This window comes from Podarcis muralis, chromosome 1 (genome assembly GCF_964188315.1).
Source record: "Podarcis muralis chromosome 1, rPodMur119.hap1.1, whole genome shotgun sequence".
Classification (NCBI taxonomy): Eukaryota; Metazoa; Chordata; class Lepidosauria; order Squamata; family Lacertidae; genus Podarcis; species Podarcis muralis.
The window spans coordinates 134,286,607-134,303,029 of record NC_135655.1 but is presented as its reverse complement, the minus strand read 5'-3'; the positions used below and the strand labels follow the sequence as shown (position 1 = coordinate 134,303,029).

The 16,423-nt window shown below is 45.4% G+C and overlaps 1 protein-coding gene across 1 annotated transcript in view; it reads left to right on the top strand.

Annotated features, from left to right (window-relative positions):
* VWC2L (von Willebrand factor C domain containing 2 like) overlaps positions 1 to 15,993 on the top strand; it is a 109,048-nt gene extending 93,055 nt beyond the window's left edge. The window contains exon 4 of the mRNA XM_028704656.2: positions 12,468 to 15,993. Coding sequence (XP_028560489.1) covers positions 12,468 to 12,616 — 149 coding nt within the window. The 3' untranslated portion in view covers positions 12,617 to 15,993. The remainder of the gene's footprint in view (positions 1 to 12,467) is intronic.
* Positions 15,994 to 16,423: the final 430 nt, after the last annotated feature.

Genomic DNA, 16,423 nt, shown 5'->3' with positions numbered 1-16,423 from the left:
ATACTAAGCAACAATGTCAAATTATACACAATATCACCCCAGCAATTAACTATACAATCTCTACAAAATGCAAAGTTTCACAACATACAGTGCCGCCCACTTATCTTGGGTGCAACTACAAAACATAATACCCATCCATCAACAGCAGCCACTCCTCCAAGGAATAGCACGATTCCACATTAAATCCCAACGAGCTATATTTTCCATTTCTGCTTCTGGATTGGCCACTTCATAGGTATTTGGAAAGGTAGATGCCAATAATTGCACAGCTGCAGGCGCTGAGAACTGCCAGTTCTTTGGGAACAAAGAAGTGAGGGCAATGGCTGTCATTGCTGGCTTCATCTTTCGGTGTTAGGTATACACATTTAGAGATGGGCATTGCTCATGGTTTTCATTTTATATATTCAGTGTTTGGATTCTTGCTGCCACCCTAGCAGACCCTCTCCTGGCTTGCAGGTTTGGATACAGAGCAGTGTTAGCAGCTAAATATAGAAATGTCCACTGGATGGTCAAGGCTGGCTTGGCAACCCGATAGACCTAGTGCTGATGGAACGGATAAATTTTGGGAAGCTGGAAGCCTTTAAGGAGGTTTGATCTTTAAGTGAAACTTTGGCTCCATTGAGAGTGGTCCCCTGCTTCAGATCTCCTAGAACCCTCCCATTTCCTCTTCAATCTATTTTATAGCCCATTGATTTTTAAAAATATATTTATTACTTCCTTCATCTATCTTTAATTTAGGTCATGGCTTCATGGATGAGGGGGAGGGGAAAGCAGCTGCATATCCCCAGTTCTAGTGTGACATTCCTTAGCTATTACAGCATTACCAAAAAATAAAAACTACCTCACAAAAAAAAGACAAAAGAGGAGAGCAATCTGCATGTGATCATTTATACGCATAGGCGCACATTTAGAACCAGCCAGGTAGCAGATGTGCTGATCAGGTGCTGCTAAGTGTTGATGGCAATCTCCTTTTTAAAAAAACCAAAACATTTTATTTTCAACGTTTTTGTAATCACAATAATTCATCATTTCAATACTTCTCCAAATATAAAACAAAATGGACTCCCCCCGGATTCCAACCCCCCCCCCAAAAAAAGTTCATGCATCTAATTGTATCTCCAAACTCATTATTTTCTCTAATTTATCTTAATTCCAATTATATAATTGCATAAATGTTATATCAAACCTGCTAGCATTTTAATATATTTACAGTGGTCTTTCAAATAGTCTATAAATTTCTTCCATTCCAACTCGAACTTTTTCTCATCTTGATCTCTGATCTTCAAGGTCCTCTTTGCCATTTCAGCATAGTCCATCATCTTAATTATCCATTCTTCTTTAGTTGGTATCTTCTCCTGTTTCCAGTTCTGGGTGAGCAATATTCTTGTTGTCACATACATAAGTAAAGGTAAAGGTACCCCTGCCCGTACGGGCCAGTCTTGACAGACTCTGGGGTTGTGCGCCCATCTCACTCAAGAGGCCGTGGGCCAGCGCTGTCCGGAGACTCTTCCGGGTCACGTGGCCAGCGTGACAAGCTGCATCTGGCGAGCCAGAGCCGCACACGGAAACGCCGTTTACCTTCCCGCTGGTAAGCGGTCCCTATTTATCTACTTGCACCCGGGAGTGCTTTCGAACTGCTAGGTTGGCAGGCGCTGGGACCGAGCAGCGGGAGCGCACCCCGCCGCGGGGATTCAAACCGCCGACCTTTCGATCGGCAAGCCCTAGGCACTGAGGCTTTAACCCACAGCGCCACCCGCGTCCCTTGTCACATACATAAATAATGTTTTTAACTCCATTGGAATTCCCTCCCCTGTTATTCCAAGTAAAAAGGCCTCTGGGTTGTTGTTGTTGTTTTGCAAAGGTTATCCTAAACATATTTTTCAATTCATTGTATATCATTTCCCAGAAGTCTTTTACTTTTCTACAGGTCCACCACATGTGGTAGAAGGTACCTTCCTTTTCCTTACATTTCCAACAGATATTTGATACACTTTTATACATTTTTGCTAATTTCATTGGACACAAATACCATCGATACATCATCTTCCTGTAATGTGTTGATGGCAAGCTCAAGGCCCCGAAGCTCCCTTTTTTAGAATACCTCATCTTTAAGCCAGACTTGGACCAGACTTTCCCCTTCTGTGAAACAGGACACATGGCCACTGTAGGGTGGACAATGCCATAGTGACGTAGTGGGGGGCGCACAGAGGTGGTTGCCCCTGGTGCAAAATACCCGAAGCTGCCTCAGTGCAGCTGCATGCTTCTGTCGCTGGGCTCCTTTGAAAATAGGTTCTCTGTGTGAACCAGGAAATGACCTCTCCAGACAATGGAACAACTCCAATTTTCTTATCTATGCAGCTGTGATCTCCTGCATGTTGTGGGTGCTGTTAGACCATTGAATGAGCATGTGTATGCCAACTCCCTCCCATCCACCCCCCCACCCATTTGGCTCTGGGTGCTGGCAACCCATTCTACACCACTCCAGTGCCAGGCAAGAGAAAACACAACTATAGAAAAAAGGGGTTGGGGGAGAGAGTTGGTGGTAGAATAAACGAAAACATTGGGACATGTGTCCATTTTTCTGGCAAGGTTGGAGGCCCCAGGCCTAGCCCTTTGTCCCTTTCTTGCATTCTGTTTAATCACTGGGCTCCAGTCCTTAAAATGTATGCCTCAGGCTGTATGCCAATTGATTGCTATGTACCACCCTCCCTGATTCTGCTGTGTCAAATGTCCGTCTCCATCCAGATCACGACAGAAGCTTGGCGGACCTGGAATACTGTCTCATCTGGCCCCCACACCATTCGGTGCCAGAGACATGGCCAAAGGCCTCCTTAGGTAGTGAGGCTTTGCTGCAGAGAGGCAGGCAACGGGTGCAAAGGCATGCAGCGCCAGTATATGCCAGGCCGAGGTTTCCCTCAGCCTCTTGTCACAGGATGGAGGGGGTGGGGAAGAGAGAAAAGATCCCAGCTTCCTCCCTTTATTCCTTTTGGCATAGTTAAATGGAGGCCAATGCAGCAAATCACAGTTTTAAGTGCCAGAAGAACTCTTCAACTGTGTGTGGGAGTCTGAGCAATATTGAATTTTCCAATAAAATAATTAACAGCCTGCCTGAGGGCAACCACAGAAAATACAGTCTCCTCCTCTTCTGTCCCCTATTTTCCATCTTCATGTGATCTCCAGAGGAATCTTTTTGTTCTTAGATTTAATGAAAAGGATTTTTCTCAGTATCCCAGGGACGAGTGAGCTGGCTGAGTAGCTGTTGCCCGAGACCCCCACACATGACAGCTGGAACCTTACTACAGCCTCCTTTTGTTGGCAATCTGGCAAGCAATCAGGATGCCTCTCATTAAAGTGGCACAGGTAATTGGCTTGGCTGCTCGCAGAGCAACTACAAACAGTTATTGCCTTTCCTAGATTATTTGGCCCAAGGCATTTAAAAGCGGGAGATGTGTCTGCCTAATCAGAATGGCATCACAGCACTGCAGCAAGGGCCCATTTCTCACTGAGGTAGAAAATCTGTGTCTGAGCTGAACCACTTCAGACTGCAGATGGGAACTCGCAGGACTGAAGGCTCCACCTTACAAAACACGAATCATATAGAAAACGAGTATGTCAGAGGGAAGGTTTCTAGCTGAGTTTTCCCGTTGGCATACTAGTTTTCTAGGGGCAGAGAATTGTGTAGTCTGTGGTGGTTTATCACCTCTCCAAAAATTAGCCCAGTATTCTGGGCTAAGCACAGAATTACAGTGGTTCCTCGGGTTAAGAACTTAATTCGTTCCGGAGGTCCATTCTTAACCTGAAACTGTTCTTAACCTGAGGTACCATTTTAGCTAATGGGGCCTCCTGCTGACGCCGCCCAATTTCTATTCTCATCCTGAAGCAAAGTTCTTAACCCGAGGTACTATTTCTGGGTTAGCGGAGTCTGTAACCTGAGATACCACAGTATAGGTCATTTTTAGCCTAGTCTGTTGGTGCCAGGGGGAGGGGAATTGTTTTCAGCCTGAGAGCTGCATTGCCTCATTGCAATCCCGCTGGAGGCTGCATGCTGTTAGTGGCTGCAGAGAAAAGGTAATCACAGTTACTCCACCCTCTCACATATGCATGTACGCACCAAGCACTGAAGCCACCCCTGTCCAGCATGCACTCAGGGGTATCATTGGAGTGAGAGCTGGACTGGTGCTCTGCCCTTGGTGACCCCAGTGTCAGGGTCAAGGAGGGCTACTTTTGGCTCAGTTCCATTAACTTTAGTCCTAGGAATACATTATTCACACCCTTGACACCAAGTCTTCTTTAACAACCACACACTGAGCACACTCGTCTCTCTTCAAAAAGGCCACCACACATCCTCTGTCTTATGCAATTGGGATATTTGCTTGTGTGGGTGTACCAATTGCGTAGCCCCAACATATGAGGAGGAACTTGTATGTTGACCTTTCAATACAGACAGCCACACACAGTGTGTGGTTGATAAAAATAGAAGTTCTGACATCAGGGGCAGGGCTGAAAGTGCAGCCCTGCTCTGCTTTGTACTCTTTATGCCCTACACATAAGTAATGCTTCCCTGGGACTCCACTAAAGATTCAACCCGTCCCTCTTGGTATATTAAAGGTAAAGGTACCCCTGCCCGTATGGGCCAGTCTTGCCAGACGCTAGGGTTGTGCACTCATCTCACTCTATAGGCCGGGAGCCAGCGCTGTCCGCAGACACTTCCGAGTCACGTGGCCAGCGTGACAAGCTGCATCTGGCGAGCCAGCGCAGCACACGGAACACCATTTACCTTCCCGCTGGTAAGCGGTCCCTATTTATCTACTTGCACCCGGGGGTGCTTTCGAACTGCTAGGTTGGCAGGCGCTGGGACCAAACGACGGGAGCGCACCCCGCCGCGGGGATTTGAACCGCCGACCATGTGATCGGCAAGTCCTAGGCACTGAGGTTTTACCCACAGCGCCACCCGCGTCCCTTCTTGGTATATTACCAGATGCTTAATTAATCCCAGCTTTTTCTTGATGTACCTTGAGCTTGAGCATTGTTTTGACATACAGTGGTACCTCCGATCAAGAACTTAATTTGTTCCAGAGGTCCGTTCTTAACCCGAAACCCTTCTTAACCTTTTGCTTATGGGGCCTCCTGCTGCTGCCGCGCTGCCACTGTGCAACTTGTGCTCGCATCTTGGGGCAAAGTTCGCAACTAGGGGCATCCACTTCCGGGTTAACGGAGCTTGTTACCCGAAGCGTTCATAAGGAGGACGGTACGTAACCCAAGGTTCCACTGTACAGCAGTGAGATTGTGTATATGGGTGTATTTTTGTTTTGTTTGTTTGTTTGTTTGTTTGTTTGTTTGCTTTAAACTGCCTTGAAAATGTATCCTTTGCCTTAATTTCTTGAAATGAGGACATTTCATGGGCAAAATGAGAAATGTGGTGAAACAGTTGGGATTACTCCTGGCCAAAAGTTTCAGGCAAAAAGAAAAATTCTTCATAACAGGGCCTACACATAGGGCAACAACAATACTCTGTGATCAACTCATGTATGGTGTGAAAATCTGGGCCAGTGACTGATGCCTTGAAAAGCATCACACAAAAATATTGTTATAGATTTTGGGGGATAAATTAATAAATGGTAGGGTTTTGATTACCGTATTTTTCGCTCTATAACACGCACCTGACCATAACACGCACATCGTTTTTAGAGGAGGAAAACAAGGGAAAAAAACATTCTGAATGAAACAGTGGATGTATCAAACAGTGGATGTATCTGCTGTGGCCACAGACATGTGATCTGATGGTGAATTTGGGGTGACCCAATGCAAAAATCCTGAGAATCCCTGTGGATCCATGCTTTGTAACCACATTTTTGCACCATTGCAGCCCCAGGCAACAGTGGGTGCGTGATTTTTTGGGTGCAGGCTGTAGCCATGGACATGCTATGTGATCTGATGGTGAATTTGGGGTGACCCAATGCAAAGATCCTGAGGATCCATGTGGATCCATGCTTTTTAACCACATTTTAAGTGGGGAGGGAAGGAAAAACACAGAACGGACAAGGAGCACGAGAGGGGTGTGCAGAGAAGCAGCTGGCTAAGAATGCAGGAGAGGGGTATAACGGGAGGGAGGAAAGGAAGGCAAAAGTTTTCCCTCACCTACCCACCCAAGCCAGCCAGCTCGTGCTCTCTCTCTCTCTCTCCTGCTGTGCTGGTCCCAGGGTGGATAAGGTACTATTACCGTAGCCCAAGATCAGTCTAGAGTCTCTAGCAGGGTAGACGATCACTGGAAGAGACGCGAGGTCCGAGACAGGGAGCCGGGCGGGGTAACAGGAACGCTGGTAGGGCAGAAGCAGGTAGCCAGGCGAGGAACAGGAACACTGGTAGGGCAGAAGCAGGAGTCCAGGTGAGGAACAGGAACACTGGTAGGGCAGAAGCAGGAATCCAGGCGAGGAACAGGAACACCGGAGAGTCAGAAACAGGAAGCCGGGCGAGGAACAGGCACACTGGGAGTGCAGATCTAGGACTGGGTAAAGCAGGTACTCCACAACGACGTTGCTCCCGCAACCTGGGACCGGGCTGCCTGACCTTTATCTTCTTCTAAGGCCGGGGGCGGTCCCGGCCCCCAGAAGCCCTGCCTCTCTTGGCCTTAAGGCGAGCACTCCTCCTGGGAGACACCAGTTCCCTTCGCCTCTCTGCCCTAAGCCTCTGCAGTTCAGGAGAGGCCGAAGGGTTACTGGGCCCCGGGGAAGGCTCACCTGTAGCCACTGAGTCTTCCAGCACCTCTGGGGCCAGAATGGTTTCACCTGGTGCCTGCTCTTGAGTTTCCTCAGCATCTAGGCCTTGCCCCAGTTCAGCCGGCCCTGGAGGCGGGGACTCCTGTGCCGGCTGGGATTCCTCCGGATCGCTCTCAGACTCGGAATCCCAGGCCATCACACCTGCATGTTTTCAGCAGCACCGGAGCACAGAGACGACACTCTGCTTTCCCCTCTGCTTGCCTGGAGGGGAGGGGCTTTCCCTGCTCTTTGTTCCGTTTGAGCAAACACAGCAAGGAAACAGAGGTGGGTAGGCAGTAAGAACCTGAGGCAGAATGCAGGAAAGCAGCCGCTTCCTCTTTTCAGGCTTCCCTTCTCCGAGACACGCGATTTGATTTTTGCCTGCTTTTTTTTGCCTCCCCTCGCACCATTTGGCTCCAGGGACCACACATTCGCTCAATAACACGCACAGACATTTCCCCTTCCTTTTTAGGAGAAAAAATCTGCGTGTTATAGAGGGAAAAATACGGTAATTGGGGTATGGATGACAGTACAAGCTGCAGAGCTGTGCCAGACAAGGAATCCCTGGGCTGGCTTATGCAAACCAGCTTGGCTGGCCTAGTGAAGAGCAAATCCATTAACATGAGAAAAGGTGTTGATGGGCCATCTGAGAGGAATTATTTGGCCCGGGGAGACAGATGTTGCCAAGGTGATGGGGTGTGTGTTTGAGGTGGCAAGAAAATTTTTTTTAGCAAGGTGTGCTGGGAAGAAGAAGAGGGGAGAAGAAAGACTGGGACCCATCTTGGGAGGCTGGCTGAAGGCTGGCTTGGAGAGAGGTCTTGGATCCCAGGGCTGCCCTTCTGTGAGGGACAAGCCCCTCTTGAAATGACTATGTTGTGCGATCTTGACTCACTCCATGGAGGTTGAAGGTGGAAATAGGTGAATAAACCATATTTCTTAAAGCTACAACAGTCTCTGCTGTGTCTCAATTCTCCAAAGGAATACCGACTGTGGGTGACTGCTTGGAAGCCCATGGGCTCTTGCCACCACTTGGCAGAGAGAAGGGGAGGCATGCAAAATTTGTAACAATAGGCAGAAGACAGAGTGCTGAGCAATGTGGTTGCTGCCACTTGGACAGGAACTGATGGATATGTGCAAAGCAGCCCAGAAAGATGGTTTGACAGTTACCCGGGGATGTCTTACTCACACAGTTTTATTGTGGGTGGGCTGTAAAAGCCAATACAAATGGGAACAAAATTTATTGTGCTGCTTATAAGCAAAGCAGAAGGCATCGTTTTAATGTGAACAATATCTAGCAGCCATCCATTATCTTGGCTGACAGCAATCTAAATTGCATTGAGGTAGTTAAAACTGGCAACTTCAGACTTGGGGCCTGCTGTAGGGGTTTCTTTTTCTTTTTCTTTTTAAAAAAACCTGGGCTCTTGTAGAAGTGCACTAATAAAGCCCATGGTGATCATAAAGTTAATGAGATGAAAGAAATGGGTTTCCAATGCTATAAAATGTAAATGCCTCTGGCGTGGAAAGCAGACCACAGTCAGCCCACCCCATTCACAAAAGTACATGGGAGAGGCACACAGAGGCCAGTGAGTATGACCAAGCTAAACACAGCTTTGGATCTGCTTCCCCATTAAACAGACTGGCACCTCTAATTTAGGCTCATCTACAGTTTAGACAGAGCAGATGCGAACTATTTGCCTGTAATAGTTTCCATTTACAGGTGAGCATTTTGAGCAGAAAATAGAGGGGGCTAAGTGTGAAATCCATCATCATTTCCTTTGCCTTTGGTCCAGAAAAGCAAGAAGAGAAATGTAAACAACTCTCCCGAGTGTAAATACATTTCCAAAATGTAAATGAGAAAGGAATTGGACTTCTGCAACTGCTTCAGGGACAGGGCCTATCTTCTCAGAAAGTAGTCTCAAATGGGAAGGGTTTTTTCAAACATATGGCTATGGGGTGAACCTATGAATCTCTGTGTAATCACACTGCAGAAGACAGAATATGGCTTCTAACAATGAGTTTGTACTCTCAAAATTTTATTGGTTTTTTTATTCGTTTCTTTGCCTTTGTGCCATATTAGATATGCCAAAACAACAGCACAATCGTCCAGTATGGATACTCCTGGAGCAGCTGAAATGGCACTTGCAGGGTCTGGACCTGCAAGTTAGTCTTTCACCTGCCTCCCCATGAGTCACACCCTTGGTCCCTCCTGCTCACTATGATTGGTGGGCACCAGCCAGGGCCACAGTTGCCACCCTCCAGCTGCTTACCCATCTCCAGTGAGAGATGAATATCACCCACAATCTGGTTGGCCCTTAGATTAGGCCAGGGAAAGAGGGAGTCAGTAGGGTGTAGATTTAAATCGCTGGAGAACAGCAGTTGAATGATCCGGCAGGTTTCTGTCTGTGCCCCTAGTCATAAATAAAATAGCATTGCCCAAACTCCTACTTTTGATTCCCCTTGTATTTGTTGTGGTATTAACGGAGGCACAGTGCAATTATGTATACGTGAGTCTGAGATTAACATAGCATGCATGTATATAAACATCTGGGCCATTGTTTTTAGTAAGACTTTTATGAGCATGAGAGACAAATTCCTGCTGACTTAGAAGTGGTTTGGTTTTTGATATTTTCTCATAAATAAATGGAGTCGGGGGAGGGGAAAGATAATAAGCAGATTAGAGAAATCTCTTTTATAAAATAAAAATCCATAATAAATCTTGTTTGGAGTATGAATAAATCATTTCTGCCATACATAATTCATTGTTCTCAAATAACAAGCGCAGGACCCAAGGAAGGAAGGAGGCACTTTCAGGGACTATATCCCCCCCCCCCCCGCTTGCAGCTCTAAAGAGATTTTGGGAGAGCTGTGCCCTTTTCCATCACCAGAGAGTTTGACCCCACCTCTCTCACTCTAGTAGGCAAGCACTTCTATAGGATTGCAATCACCGGAAATTGCCAGTATGTGTCATGTTCATTATTAGATTTCTCCTCCTAAAACCATTTGGAGAAAAGAAACTTTATTCACATAATATACAGAGAGAATTTGGAAGCTAGACTTCTCCTATACTGTAAATCATAATTCTGCAACTGAAAGGTGAGATTCTGCAACTAGAATGAATGGCAAAAGTAGGATGTACTTCCTGCTCTCTTTTCCGCTCTCCTGCCAACTTGAGTGAAAATTAAAATCTGCATAATATATAGACTGCTGAGGCCTGGAAGAATAGATAGGAAGGCAGTAGAGGGCGCAAACAGAGAGTTTGACAGTCTGCAACTTGTACACAGAGAAAATGATAAAGGGGGGGGGAAGGTCTGAAAGAAGCCCTACCCTAAGCATTGGTTTTTGTGCTTTTCCATGCGATTTTCCTCTGCTTGGTTTGTTTGCTCTACAACGATAGGACCTAGAAATCTGCTTTTTAAATTTTAAAAAATGGTAAGATGTCCCATGAATGCTGTGGATTGACTTCACATTCATGATCATCCTGCAGCTCCTTCAGTTCCACTCTCACCAGCCATGCCATTAATAACTGGTCCAGGATCACAGTAAAGATGCTGGCCATAGACATTTGAAAGAAAAGTTCAGAAACTGCACCCCTCCAACACACATTGGGCCATACTCAACTCATTTGTGGTGCCAGCAGAAAACAGTACAATGAGTCTTGCTAGTGCAATAGCCCCCCCCCCCCCACTCCTTGCTTGTGACCTCTGCACCCTCCCAGAACAGTGTGTGTGTGGGGGGGAGATTTCTTCTTCTTCTTCTTCTTCTTCTTCTTCTTCTTCTTCTTCTTCTTCTTCTTCTTCTTCTTCTTCTTCTTCTTCTTCTTCATCTTCTTCTTTCCTCTTTCTTGAATTTGTATATTGTTCCTCATCCATAGCTCTCAGGGTGGTTCACAAACTAAAATTACAAAATAAAAACCACAAAATACATAATGGGGGGGAAACAGCAAACCAATACTCTCCCCTCCCACATCACACTTAAAAGAGCATTTGATGTTAATCAGCCAAAGGCCTGATTGAAGAGGAACATTTTCACCAGGCGCCTAAAGGTGTCTAATGAAGGTGCCAGCCGAAGCTCCCAAGGGAGAGCATTTCACAAATGGGGAGCCACTGCAGAGAAGGCCCTGTTCTCGTGTTGCCACCCTCAAGACCTCTCATGGAGGAGGCACACAAAGAAGGGACTCGGAGGATTATCTCCGGGTCCAGAGATTGTCCCATTTGGCCAGCATAAATGCTTGTGCTAGTGGAAAAATCTCCTTAGTGTGACACCATCATTTTTCAATGACAAACTGATGGGAAATGTTGTGGCCTCTGTAATGTCCCACTTCCTGCTTACCAGCATTTCATGATAGCCTTGTCCATAAGAAGAAACCAGGAACCCATAGTTCTAGACCTCCTCCTCTTCATTTTGTTTTCTGCTGTGCCACTCTTTCGCCATACTCTGTATGCAATAAAGGAAGGCGTACATCATGGGTAGGCAAACTAAGGCCCGGGGGCCGGATCTGGCCCAATCGCCTTCTAAATCTGGCCCGTGGACAGTCCGGGAATCAGCGTGTTTTTACATGAGTAGAATGTGTCCTTTTATTTCAAATGCATCTCTGGGTTATTTGTGGGGCATAGGAATTCGTTCATTTTTTTCTGTTCAAAATATAGTCTGGCCCACCTCATAGTCTGAGGGACAGTGGCCCGGCCCACGGCTGAAAAAGGTTGCTGACCCCTGGAGTACACGCTCCATTAGCAGCTATGGAAATGTGGCTGTGATGAAGCATCCTCTTTTCTCATTCATGCATTTGGATCCTGATCGAAACCATATGGTCTGGGGTCTACTTAGATGCCAGCTCAGCAGTCTTTTTTTCTGATTTTCTGCTGTTTGTCAACACAGTAGATTGTTTATATTGGTACATGGAACCTTTCCGCTGTTTCCTGCTTCCATGGGTGTTGGATCATGAGTAAAGTAGCTAAAGTATTAGGTTTAGAAGGAGATGTTTGCACTGTAATTATGACCAATGCTTTTTTTCTAGAAAAATAGATGCCGGTACTCACCGTGAAGTTGTTACAGTATGTGCCACACTTTTTAGCAACAACAAAAAGAGGTGCCAGTACTGCGTGTCCTTGAGTATCCCCTGGAAAAAAAGCCCTGATTTTGACCTTCATCTTAATAGATTGTGACCGCATTGCCCAACCCAAAGACTGGTTCGCATTTAAGCTTTGCCCCTAAAACAACACTCTGCTGTGAGAACAGTGGAGCTCAAGGCTGCCAAGCATTTACTGATCAGTTATTCTGCCTAGGACTGTTCATTAGGCAGAGTGAGGCAGCTGCCTCAGCTGGCACAGAGGTGTATGTCATGTGCCCCGTGTGTTAATTGCTGCTCTGAGGTGTGGTGGAGGACTGTTGTCCTAGCACTGTCATTTTAGTAAGGTTGTGCTGCCACTCTGAATGTAAATGGGTGGGGCATTTTGCCCTACTGCTACCCTGACAGCAAGGCACAAACAAAGGGGCAGGGGTCCAATTCAGTGGGCTCAATACCGCCCAAGTAAGGCACTTGTAAATTTCACTGGTTTCAATGGAAGAGAATTAAGCATGGGCTTAACTATTGCGCTCTGTCATCAGTGGGGCTTCAAAGTGAACCACTTTTGGCTGAATTGTACCCAGCATAAAGACATCCATATTCCCCAATCTGCTTCACTGTTTAATGTATTTATGTGTGTACATTTCCAGGTCCAAACTGCTTTGCAGGAACCACCATCATTCCGGCTGGCATCGAAGTGAAAGTGGATGAGTGCAACATCTGTCACTGCCACAACGGGGACTGGTGGAAGCCTGCTCAGTGTTCCAAACGCGAATGCCAAGGCAAGCTGACTGCATAGGGCAAAATCCCAAGCAACAAGGAGTGTGTGTCCAATGTAACGGCTTCTACACTGCACATGTTAAATCTGCCAGCTGCAATAGGGTCACCAGCAAAACCTTTAAGGGTTTAACAAAAGTGAATATTTTACTAATGGGCAAGTTTTCTCCCTATATAGATATTTAACCTACCACGGCAAGCAGCACAGATTGATGGCTAGCAAAAGGACATCCTACAGAGGTTCTTCCTCCAACCTGCCAACTGAGTCAGAGCTCATTTTAGCTCTTCACATCTGTGACATCAATATCATTCATGGTTTTGTGAGCTTCAACATCTTCTTTCTTTTCCTCGGAGCCAGGGTAGTTGGAACACGCAAGTTAAATGAGGATGGTTCAGAAATGAAATGCACTTTTTAAAACCAGTGGGAGAGAGGATGCAGGAAGAAGGAGGACCTTCAAGAATATAATGGATGCACAGATATACAGCAACCAGGCACCCTAGGAGCCTTCTGTATATGTTATGCTTTCTCCACCACGTGGGGACAATTGAATTGAAGAAATGTATACACCATAATGACAAAGGATACAGGCTAAAGTGTCAGGCAACCAGTATATAGGTAGATAACCTCAATGTCCTTGAAATAGTTTATGTGACTCAACAAAGCCAGCTCTAACTGACATCCCTCCATATACCTTAATGCCTCCCCTTATGTTGCATTCCTATTTCTCCCCACTCCACTTATTTTGTTGTAGGCTCTGTGAGGGAGGAAAGGGGAGAAGGAACATTAGATTTCTACATTGCCAACTTGCTCCCAGCCTCTATTTAACTATCAGAGAAGGGAAGAGGAAGCCCACCTGAGGCAGGTAGCCAGATGCTACAGGTAGACTCCAGAAATAATGGCACCTTCTTTGCCCTCCCACACATACCAAGTAACATGATATTGAATGTTGCAATCAACAGGTTTTATGGGATAATAAATGAAATGATGTTGTAATAAATAACAAGATGAAAGATGAAAAAATCTTTTTTAATAATTTCAGTGGCACCTTTAAGATCAACTAAATATAAGCTTTCAAGGTATGAGCTTTTGTGTGTAATACACACTTTGTCAGATACTCTGAAGCAGAGGTCGCTTCAACCTTATAACTGTTGATGACTGTTATGGCACTTGGTTCCACAGGGAAGGGCATGACAGATCAACATGACTATCCCCCTGAATCTGTAATTATGGAAGGCACCACATTGAGCAGCATGAAATGGAAGGAAGTCCATCAACCTTATAAAAAAAACTCGCACAGGTACAGACTGATATTTTATTTCTAACTAAATGCAAAAATTTGGATATTATTCCTAAAGGTCTCAGAGGTTATATTTAGTTGATCTTAAAGGTGCCACTGGAATTATTAAAAAAGATTTTTTTATCTTTCATATTTATTATGACTATGACAGATCAACACGGCTATCCACCTGAATCTGAAATGATGTTGGAACAGGAAAACATCAATGATAGGGTTTCCATCCATGACTAACTGTTCCATTCTTCATCAGTACTTTAAGGGGGGAAACTATGGAAAATACACGTCATCCTAAATTCCTAAAGCATGGGACTTCAACAGGCTCACATAAGGGATTGTTTTGACCATCTGTGATGCCTGAAACCAAAGTAAACAATCCCATGTAATACAATGTTGATTTCCTCCAGAGCTAAAATTCCATTTTCTCTGCAGTTTTCCTGAGTTATATCTGTATTTACCTTGTTTCACTATCATCTAGGTTTTGCCTAGATGGCACACTGGTCCTCTGTGTGCCATTTCCAGCATTCACTGAAGGTAATGGCAGTATTTTGAACTAATTCAGTAAGACCAGGTTTTGGCACACTGCTCTTCCTCAAGAGCAGATCTGAATAGGAAACAGCTCTGCTTGCTGGCATTTTCTTGTACGGCAGTAAAATATTTGATGGAGTAAACATGTTAGTGTCTAAAGCCTGTAATTGCCAAAGCCACTCTGGAAAGCCTAGTGGCAACAGCTAGCTTGCAGCATCATGGAACAGGTTGGAACCAGGTCCACAATTAACATACCCCACAGTTTTTCTTAAGAGCTTGGTGAGGTATGCCTCATGCTCCACAGAGAGAGATTTGTGTTGCTGGGAATGCCCTTGTCTCAGAGTAGGATCATCTTGCTAAGTGGGAAGGACGCTTTTGCAACAGAAGGCAAGTATTTAGTTCCCAAGTTTGTGGAGGACTAGTAGTAGGCCCACAGCAAATATTTATAGAGATGGAGGAGATATTAGTTGTGTTTTCCTAAAAATCAATTGATTGTGGGTTGGATTGCTTTGTTGGGAACTAGATCCAGCTTAAAATACAACCTTTACACCTTGCTTCAACAAACCACATTTCTCCAGTAGGCCATAGCTGCCATTGTCTGGCCCCCAACCCCATTAAGCCATGGTAAGGGATGGTGGAGAAAGCCAATTCCGTCTGAATTTAGAGAGGAACCTACTTAATTGGCACTTTCTGAAACTATTCAAAGGATGGTTACTCTCTGAAATCCACATATCTTCAAATTTTGCAGCGCAGTTCTCCAGCTATGTAATGCATCTGAAAACACATATATTAGTGAAAATAGCATACATAAATGAATCCCATTATTTTGCAACAATGTGTATATTGGGCAAAATTGCATATAAATGTGTGTATTATGAGAAATTTGCATTAAAATGCTGGTGAATTTTCATGAAGACTTTAAAAAGATTCAGAAATTAATGTGGAAGTGTGGAGAATGGAAAAATGAGAGAAACCAAAATTGACAGATCCAACCATTCCTCACCATGACTGCCAGACCATTCATGATTTCTCTCCCTCATCTGTCTCTCACACGTACGCACACAACATGCAATAAGAACCTTGATTTCAGTTCCTAGCCACCTGGTCTTTTCTTTCAATTGGGGCTACACCATTCCAATGTTAGTGTTGTTATTAAGTTTTGAGTGAGTCCAGTTCCACAGGCATTTCTCCCCTCCCCACAAGTCACATCCTTCTGTTTCTAACCAGGTCCAAGCCCCTGGCCTCAGAGTGCTCAGCCGGCCAGGTGCCTCGCTTGGACTTACGCTGACATGCCAAGACAAGACTCCCACCCAGACAAGCTCTGCATGGGCCTGTTTCTAACTATACATTCGTTGGTTGACAGAAATTAGTTTGTAAGATTTGGCATGCAGGTCGGGAGTATGTAGGCAGCTGCTCACACATAAGCAAGCAATTTCCCCCCATTTTGGAGTGTGCGTCATGCATCACCCTGCAAGCAAGAATGCTGTTTCAACTTCAGAGCTCTCCCTCCTCCTTTCTAAGGGCATCCTCTTCTCTTCATTGATTTCAGCTGTCCCCCCCCCCCCCCCGCCCAAGGTTTATCAAGTCATAGAAGGCGGCTTTTTGAACCTATGTGCTGTTAACTACAGCCACGTAATCATGGGTGCAGTAAAAAGATCACCAAACCAAACCTTTAACCTTAAAGTGGAGCCCTCCCTCTTCTAGCACACCAGACCCTGCAGTGCAGGAGGTCAGGGAATGGGAGGTGCATCACAGCTTAGAATAGTGCAGATGCATTGCGTGCATGAGCTGATACTTCATTCAAAAGTCTTTTGAGACGTAGAGTTGAGAAAGTCTTCTACATTATTATCATCATCATTATCATCATTATACCGCCGTATACCTGGAGGTCTCAGGGCGGTTCACAGAATAAAATCAAAATATAAAACCACAAAATAAAAGGGTAGACCAAGGATAGCCAACATGGGGCTTGCTAAACGTTGGACTACAAATCCTATCAGCCGTAA